Source organism: Leptosomus discolor, chromosome 9 (assembly GCF_034619465.1).
Source record: "Leptosomus discolor isolate bLepDis1 chromosome 9, bLepDis1.hap2, whole genome shotgun sequence".
Lineage (NCBI taxonomy): Eukaryota > Metazoa > Chordata > Aves > Leptosomiformes > Leptosomidae > Leptosomus > Leptosomus discolor.
In genome coordinates, this window is record NC_141399.1 from 8289558 (window position 1) to 8299056 (window position 9499).

The 9499-nt window shown below is 52.6% G+C and overlaps 1 protein-coding gene across 1 annotated transcript in view; it reads left to right on the top strand.

The window, feature by feature from the left end:
• Window positions 1-8974, top strand: part of PRICKLE2 (prickle planar cell polarity protein 2) — a 106706-nt gene extending 97732 nt beyond the window's left edge. The window contains exon 9 of the mRNA XM_086470267.1: window positions 8106-8974. Within this exon, the coding sequence (XP_086326393.1) occupies window positions 8106-8974 (869 nt within the window). The remainder of the gene's footprint in view (window positions 1-8105) is intronic.
• The last annotated feature ends 525 nt before the right edge of the window (window positions 8975-9499 follow it).

A 9499-nucleotide genomic window follows, 5' to 3' on the forward strand; every position in this document is an offset into this window, starting at 1 on the left:
TAACTACTAATTAGCTGGAGACGTCAGTAAAAGCAGATAACTCACAGGGTGTGCAGCAGTAGTCCCTGTCCTCTGGCCAGAAGGCTGCCTCCTGTGAACAGATGTTGTCGCTATAATATTTGTCATGCATTCAGTGCCAGACCAGGGGTCACCCATTGGGTGATTTATGTGACCCCAAGTCTCCTGCAAGATCTCAGGTTTTCACCTTTCCAACCAGGCTCTGCTTAATCACTTTAAAGCTAGTTCCTCATGGTTTAGTAAAGAGGTTTGACACCATGTTAATCCTGGGCACTTGCCCTTAACGTGCTCGATTGTGCTCTGCTGTCTCACTGTGGGTAGTAGTGCACCAGCAGACACTTGAGTTGCAGAGGTGGCTGTGACCCTCCTTGTGCCGTTTCAGGGTTTGAATTAGCTGGGAGTGTCTCTGCTGGCCTCTGGTTTGCGCTTGTGTAATTGCCACAAAGGCTGAAGTGATTTAAACGTGCCCACTGGCAAAGGGCAGAGTTTCCTGCCGGTGGAGGGCACCTCTCCTTTCCTTCCACGTTTCTGTTTGAAAATCCCTTTTCTGCCATCAACTAAAGGCTATGACAGACTCTGATCCGCTACAGCTTCTTGAAGACTGGGTCCTCCTGCCCAACATGGCCATTAGATGGAGAGGCAAACAGCAAAAAATGTTTCCCAGTACATTTTCCAGAAAAGAGCTCATTTTTGCTGACTTTATATCATCTTTTATATTTTATTTCCTTTGGCTGCTTTTGCTTTTTTTTTTTTTTTTTTCTTTTTATGGCATTAGCAACAATACAAAACAGTTGATGCTTTAGCAGTGTTTACCCTATAACTCCCTTCATTAAGCAATCAGGACAATGCTAGGATGGAGTTTGTCCAGGAAGCATTTCTCATGAGGAGAAGCCTGATCCTACCAGAGGTTAATCACTTCCCAGAAGTCCATCACAGCCCTGCTCCCAGTGCTTGTGCTCTGCCTTGCTCTGCTTGTGCTTGCATTGCCCTCTAAAAAAGGTTTTCCAGGTGCTCGATGTGCCTAGCAGCTGAATTAGAAATCGAGAGCTGATCTCTGCTGATTCCAAGCAGTCATTTCCACAAAATGGCAGCTGGTCAAATAGCCCACTTAAGAACGTACCTGCAGGCCAAATGTTATTCTTTGGGAACAGTCTCTTTGTGTGCAGCTTGCAGAGAGCAGCAGTGCTTTGGAGGTAGGAGCCGTGTTGAACGGTGACAGTTGTATGCAAAAGGAGAAATAGATTTTAAGTATTCCTTGAGAAAATGAGTTTGGGTGAGGGTAACAGCTTCATCTGTCACAGGCATAAATCCAGCAAAAAAAAAGATGTTAAACTGGTGCTGTTACAGGGTGGCATGTGATTTCACATGTATGGCACACATTTTTCCTGTCATCTGTGTTGTGAGATGCCCGAAGGCCCCAAATAGCTTGTTTTTCCAGGACTAAACAACAACTGTGATATACCCAGGAAGCGGAGAGAAAAAACATATGAACGTGCACGTGGGTCAGCGCTGATCCCTGCGCATCTGAGTTGCGGAGTGAGCTGACAGCATCATCTGTCTCCAGTCCCCCCTCTTCTTCCTCTTTCTGAGGCGGAGCTGAAAGGGAGCGGGGTGTTGGGGGGAAGAAAAAGCCCTGTTTCTCAGGGCTAGAGTTGTATTTCCCAGAGAAGCATTCAATGGCCCAGCCTCTCCTGCACCGAGGGCTTGGGAGCAGCTCCTGAACACCCTCAAGGATGGGAGTGAGGGGCTCGGGGCCTGGGGTCTGGTCCCCATCCCTGTATCCTCAGTGGCACTGCATCCCACGGGTGCTTCTCTACCCCCTGGGCAGGAGAAGGCGGCTGCCTCGGGCACTTCAGCTGAGTTATGCAAGCCAGAAAATGACACATTGCCTGTTCCTGACTTCTTCTAAGAAAAAGGAGGCTCCCAGCTCTCCAGCATGCTCCTACCCACCCTCTTTCCCTCAGACACGGGCAGCGTAAAACTGCTTCCCAGTCAAAAGATCGGATCCCTGGGGGGTTTTGTTGCAGTTTTGAGACCCAGGTATAACACACCCCAATCCAAGCCAGGTCATTTTGAAACCCAACATGTGAAGATACAGGTTTTCCATCCCAAAGGGCCAATGCCGAAACGTTATAAAACTGCCAGGAACATTTCTTCTCCCCCTCACCCACCTTTTGCCGCTCAGCAGTGGGAGGTTTGGCGTGCTTACTGCGGGGGCCAGCCACGTGCACGCCTTCACCCTTGCGGTGTTGCACACGGACGTGCCGAAGCACATGGGGTAACAACCAAACCAGAGGGAGAACTGAAACGGACTGCTGGAAGGAGGCGTTGTCAGGGAAAGCAATAGCACATCGTCCCTGACCTGGGGTGGTGGCCATGCTGCCTTGTCTGGGGAGGGCGTAGGAGCTGGTGGTGCCGACGAGAGGGGTTACAGGGGTGCTTCTGGGTTGAAATCCAACCCCTTTCCCAGGCAGCACCAGTGTAGGGACTTCCTTCAGTGAGCTGGACAGAGGGACTGATGGGGTGGGCAATATGCCCTGACGCCCTTGGGGTGGCATACGGGGGCACGCTGTGGGAGGCTGCTGGGACTGCGACCCGCTTGGCTGAGCGCTCTGCTTTCCCCCAAATTGTTTACTTTCCACGATTTCCACTTACATAAGGGTTCTGCTTTATTTCTGCACACCCCGAGGTCATTCAGAAGTGAGACAAGGCTGAGCTATAAACAAAGCCCTGGGCAGGCTGTTTCTCCTTGAGTTCTTTTTAAGTTCTCGGGGTTGAACTTGAAATAAACCCTGTTCCCAGGGTGGTGAGGATGTGCCTGCCTGGTGCTGTGGGAGAGAGAAGGCTCTGACGCGGGGGGCTGGACACGAGAGGCGCCACACCATCCCCTCCTGTGCCTCTCTAGCTGCATTTAAACACGGGCTGGCTGGCCTGGGCGCAGTGTTTTGGTGCAAGCAGGCGCTATATGGGGCTCAGGTGGTGAGGGCTGCGATGCACAGGTATATATGTACGCTCTGATAAATGTAAAGGCAAGAAGCAAGCGTCAGCATAGCCCTGTTTGTTGGCAATATCCTAAGTCAGGGCATTTTGCATTCCCCTGCTGGGGGGAAGCAGATGATGCTGTGTCTGCAGTGGGATGCTGCCTGCGACAGGGCATCACCCCATGTTAGCCCAGCTTCACAGGGAGTTTAATTTAATGGGGGCTGGGAGCTGCTTCCCCTCATGGGGAGCTTCATTCCCAGCCTCACACCCAGCGTACGTGTTCTCTGCGGCCCCTCTGCTGTCGTTTGCCGAGTGGTTTAATAATTCAGAATGAATGCAACTTGCAGCCCTGGTTTAGCAAAGCGCACAGTGTGATTTAAGCACCTCCGAGGGCTTTGTTGCGGCAAGGTTGTAGAGGTGATGCTCACAAGGAATACCTTTGTGCCATCGCTTTGCTTACTCGGTTGTTATTTCCCTTGGCGATCTTTTGTGGGATAAACGTGGTTCTTGACAGGGGTGGGGAAGCAGTTCAGAGGGGATCGTACAGCGTGTTCTTAACAAACCTTAATGTTAACCAGAAACCTGCTTTGTGTTCCCGGCACTGTAGCCAGCTCGAGTTTTATATTGAACACCCGCAGACGAGCTACAGCTTTCACTTGTGCTCATCCGAAAGGCGTGCGTTTCCATGGCTCCGGGGTGAAATATTGAGCCTGGCAGCCCCATGCAGCGGAGAACGGCAGCAAAATAACCCGCTGTGTCCGCGTGCGCCGCGGTGCTGGCTCCAGTCTGGCCGTGGGACAGCTGCCGGACCGTGCTGGCGGCGGTGGGTGCCGTCTCTCCTCTTCCACTGCAAGAGCCTCTGGGGCAGCTGCCGACGGACGCGCCTCGGTGTCTCAGAGCATCATTTTGCTGAAGGAAAAGTCCGGTGGGGGCTCAGCACGTCACCCCTGGGTTTGCACTTTTGGAAAGGGCTTGGTGATGCGGCAATGACCTTCCTGCACCGCGGGCCGGAGCAGGGTTCCCGCTCCCCTGGATGGCCTCGGAAAACAGATTCTCAGGTTTCCTTGTTAGAAAAAAATCGTGGCTGCGTGGTGGGGTCTCCCCTCATGCACTCTTTCTTCCAGGTTAGGGCTCGCTCGGGTTATTAGCTGTGTTCCCAGATGAAACACTTCATTAAGTGGGAGCTGCAGCAGCTGTAAATAAATACTGGTAATTCAAGAAGTTTGGGCCTCAATGCACTGGTGTAGCTCTGAAATGGCAAATGACCACAGGAGGGAAGGATGGGTGCCGCCTTTGCCCCGTCCACAGCAGTGCAGTGCCGGAGACCCGGAGCCTCCCTGCGTGTGCTTGGGCATCCACTGCCTTCGGGTGCGTGGGAAACCTCCGGTGCCAGAGCCTGCCCCAGCCATCTTCTGCTTTGATTGCACGGGAAGAGTTTTCTTCTTCTCCGAGCTGAAATTTTCTTTGCAGGAGTTCAGCAGACCTGGAGAATAATGTATTCCCCTCCTCTTTGCAAGCATTTTTTTCCGTGTTTGAAGGCTGTTATTACATCCCCTTCAGCTCCTCTTCTGTAGACTAAACAACCCCTGCTCTTTCAAACTTTATTCCTAGGTTATATTTTCTTGATGAAATTTTTTAGACAAATGGTTATGGCTGTCCTCTGAGCTTGCTGCGGTCAGACTAGAGCGCTCCTGGCTTGCTCCCGCTATGCCTTGCTGAGGCTCTGTGGCTCCGCAGAGAGGGGCAGGATCGTTGAGGGAGCTTTGGAAGACTAATCCAGGCCTAAGCCCAGCTCATGATGCTTTACACTTTGCATTGGTGTAACGGTGAAGTTAAGCCTGGAGGCACCTTTGGGTTTCACATGGGTTAGGAGTTGCATCCTCGACCTGGTACTACTCTGGGCACTCTAAGAGCCATGTGGAGCTCTCGGTGCCTTCAGTGATGCTGTAAAAGCTCAGCTTTCCTCCTGAGTGAGTGGAAGAAATCCTTCGCTGCCACTGAGTAGATAAAACAGTTTCCCTGGCCCCCCGCTGCGGTCCGTGCTGGGTCACTTGCTGCTGTGGCTCACAAAAAAAAGGCCTGTGCATGTGCAGTTTGCAAGACCTACCCGGGAAGATGGATTTGGCCCTCAGCAAGGAGCATTTCCCACTCTTGTCGCATGGAGAAATGAAGCCGTTGGGTCTTGGGGTGGCTTTGCTGCAGCCTCCTGAGCACGGGCTCCATCGCGCCCTGAGCTCCGTGTGCTGGCGACAGTAGCGTATGTGCTCTGTGCTGGATTCCTCTTACAATCCACATTTTCCCAGTGATTCACAGTCTTAAAATGTGTATGCTTAATTATAATCAGGCTGTCTGGATGAACAGCCAGAAACATCCCTTGGACCTAATAATCACTGATTAAACCTTGCGCTCCAAGCACGAGCCGTACGTGTATCGCAGGTTCCTCGTCTGAAATTGCTTCCCTCTCTGCTGACCAACGCTTTGAAGAGGAAAAGACAAAGCAATCACAGCGTCTGCTGGAGGTGTGTGCAAGGGGGTGGAGAACCCCATCCTGCATAAACTAAACCTGTGAAGCACTGGCTCTGCCTTTCCAGGAGCCTCTCCCCAGATGCTCGTTTTTATTCTCGCTGGATACAGGACCGGAGGAGAGAGATGGCCGTGGCAGGGGAGCTGAGACCGGTGGGTGCTGTCCCATGCGGCTGGCTGTGCACTGGGAGCAAAGCACCAGCTCACCCCGTGCCCCTGCGAGGCGGGACGAGGTCGGCCCCTTTCAAACGATGCTGCCAAAATCAATCTGCTGACGCCGCAGAAACATCCCGCGGCGTTCGGAGCTCTGTTCCTGCACAGCGCTGCCGTGGCTCATTCTTATTGCGGAGCTGCACTGGCTCTTGTAACGAAGGGTTGCATAAATGTCACTGAGGGCTCATTTTCTTTGGCGTCAGCTATTGTCTGACAGATCTGATTAAGGCCACATTCGGCTGTCAGCAGCCGTGATTCATGTTCAGATCAGCTCTGCCGGCAATCCCACTGTTATTCTGGCTATTCGGGAGGTCTTTGTGCCTGTTACCGGGGGGGCTGCTGGGCTTCTCCACGGTGGCACAGGAGGGACACGGGGAGCGGTGCCTGATGTGACAAACGGCATCACTGGGATCAAAGGCAGAAGATCACGGCTGCAGCGGGGAGGTGGTGTGTGCCGGGAATCGCTCACTCCCATGACGGGAGTGGGGAGCATGGGCGGGCAGGTCCTCGGAGGGGACAGGGAGTGCGTGCGGGACTGTTTCCAGAGGGGTGGTCAGCAGGCTTGGGTTAGCTCACTCGAGATCAGCGTGGCTTAGGAAAAAAACCCGCGAAGCTGGCTTGAAAAGCGTGTCCTTTTCGAAACAAAATGTGGCTTTAACTTTTTTTTTTAACCCAGCCTCTCCCTTTTCCTGTGGTGTTGAGGGATGAGGGATCACCACTCTCCCTTCCTCTGTAATCGTAAACTCCAGAAACATCCCCACTAACACCAGAAAAGCAAAGGAGCGGAGAGAAATGGCTGCAGCGGCTGGGACTCGGGAAGCAAAGCCAAATCATGCAAGACCCAGCGGCAGCTTGTGCTCAAGTGCTAAAGCTCTCCCTCTCCCTCTCTGCCGCGGAGGGGAGGATTTGGAAAAACTTGCCCGTCTTTGCAGCATCTGTTGATCTTTTTAAGGCCGAGTGCAAAGAAACCCTGAAGCAGCTCATGAGCAGGGTTAGTGACAGCAGCCCTTGTTCTCGTTCAGGTTTGGCAGGCAGCAGCTAATGCTGAAGGAGCTGAGCTCTCGATGAAATGTAAGCAGCTTTTGTTAAGGGAAAAAGAAGTTTATTCTTGAATTGTGGGCTGGGTTGTTGTTTTTTTTAATTAATTTACAAAGTCGTAAATTCTCGGTGATTGCATAAGGGCTGTGCGTCATGTTGAAAATCCTGCTGATGGTGCACAGCTCTCCGCATTTGGTCTGCACGGGGAGGCTGTCAGAGAGGGACAGGGAGAAGAGCGCCAAAGCAAACACTCTGCGTTTGATTTGGGATAAAATGGATTTCCTTTGAAATAGCTTGAGAAACATGTTGTCCTGAGCTTGCAATGCAAGCGCTGACTGCTGCCAGTTGTCAAGCCAACGTGGAGATAGTCAGAAAATAGATAGAAAACACCCAGAAAACAGGCCAAGGACTAGGGTGAGGTGAGGTGCGTTGAGTTTCTCGTTGATGGGCTGGTGCTGAGCAGACACACCACTTCTCGGCTGCCGGGTGAAGGCTTTCTGGGCTGCAGGAATGCACCTCGTGGAAGCTCAGGGCTGGGAAAGCGCCTTGCAGGAGCCCAGGGCTGGCTGGCACGTGGGAGAGACCTGGTGGGGCCACCTTCCCGAGCAGGGCAGCCCATCAAGCTGGAGCTGATGTTCCTGGCTCCTGCCCATGTGCAGCTCCTTGGGTATCTGCAGGGACAGCCTGACCCCCCCACTGTCCTGCTGCTTATGGGGAGCTCTAGCAGACCCTCTTGGGCTCGGGTGTTTCCTCACCTCCTGGGAGACTCGACTGCATGCACGTGGCCAAGGCGGCCCCTTCGGTCCCCCCACAGGTGTCATTCAGGGAACCCGTGCGGTACAGCATGGTGACAAGCCTGAATTAGTCGCCCCGTTTTCAGCTGCCCCCTGAGATTGTTCAGTCCTTCAAAACATGTCATTGTTGCGCAAGGTGTGGGTGCAGGATCATGGCACCCTACTTATCTCAGCGTGCAGGAGGCCTCAGGTTACCTCTGACGCATAATTTCTCACTGGCATCACTAGTTATTCCTATCAAGTCACAGACAGCGTAGACATATGGGGAAGGAAGTCGTGAAAAGCAACTTGGAGTCCAACTAAAAACACTTTAAATTGGTGTGATTTCCCCAAAGGAGGAACTGCCTGATCTTTTAATAAAAAATAAAAAGAAAATCATCCTCTTGAAGGGCTCTTCAGGACAGCATCTAAACCACCGAGTTATTTTTTAAAGCGAAAGTCTCGGGCCAAACCCGGCCTTCTCCCTGCATCTCTGCTGATAGAAAATCCTCCTTCTTAACTTTCTTTTTTTCCTTCCTTTCCCCTTTCCCTGCAAAGGCCTCTCGGCAGATGGTGGAGCCAAGCGCCAGGAGCATCTCTCCAGGTTCTCGATGCCTGACCTGAGCAAAGACTCGGGCATGAACGTCTCGGAGAAGATGAGCAACATGGGGACCCTGAACTCCTCCGTGCAATTTCGAAGCGCCGAGTCCGTCCGCAGCCTGCTGTCGGTGCAGCAGTACCAGGACATGGAGCCAAACCTGCACAACCTCGCCAGCCCCCTCGGCTACCGGGAGCGGTCGTCGCATGGGCGGCTGCACCAGAGCTTCGACTACGGCAGCGTGGTGCCCGGGGGCAAGCTGGGGGCGCAGGAGGGCTCGAGGCATGCCCCCATGAGCGAGCGCACGCGCCGGCGAACTAACCTGCGGGAGGATGACCGGCATTACCGCCCGCACCGGCCCCGGAGGTCTCGCCGTTCCCGGTCGGATAACGCCCTGCACCTGGCCAGCGAGCAGTGCTGCCGGCTGAAGGAGAGACCCTCGCTGCGAGCCAGGGAAGACTACGACCAGTTCATGCCCCAGAGGAGCTGCAGAGAGACGGTGGAGCAGGGTCCCCGCAGGGACGTCTACGGCCACTGTCCACGGACGGTGTCGGATCTCGCCTTGCAGAACCACTTGGGCGAGAGATGGGGGCCCTACTTCGCCGAATACGACTGGTGCTCGACCTGCTCCTCCTCTTCGGAGTCTGACAACGAGGGTTATTTCCTCGGGGAGCCAATTCCCCAACCCGCCCGGCTGCGGTACGTGACCAGCGAGGAGCTCCTGCACAAGTACGGCTCGTACAGCATGCCCAAGTCTTCCACGCTGGGTGCCAGGGGACAGTTGCACAGCCGGAAAAGACAGAAGAGCAAAAACTGTATCATATCCTAATGGCATCCTTGCCAGGCACCTTGGGAGAATGTAAATTAACTCACAAACTTGCACTGTTTTAGCTCATGTAAGCGCTTTTATTGTAACAAAAAAGACCCGAAGAGTAGGGATCTGTAAGAAGGTTGTAGACGCTTCTATAAATAGTCATAATCCTGGGCACAGTGAATATATTTTGCACATCTTACTTTGGAGGAAAATAAAAAAACAACAAAAAAGTTCACTTTAGCCTGTAATATTTACCCAGTAGTTTCTTCTCTTTCTCCCAAATACTGCCACCCTTTGAGTTCTGTTTGTCCATACGTTTTGGTTGCCACTGTTGACTCTCAGCATCAGTTTGCCGGTAGCTTTTCCTTTCCACCACATTTTTGTTTTCCATTAGCCATGTTGGTAGGTAATTTGTCTCTCAGACAGTGTGGGAGCCTAACTTATTTCCATGATTGTTGTAAATGCAATGTAAATGAGAGTTTGGAGAAAATATTTTTGTATTTTGTAATATCAGAGGAATTTCTATATCTTAGGAGTCAC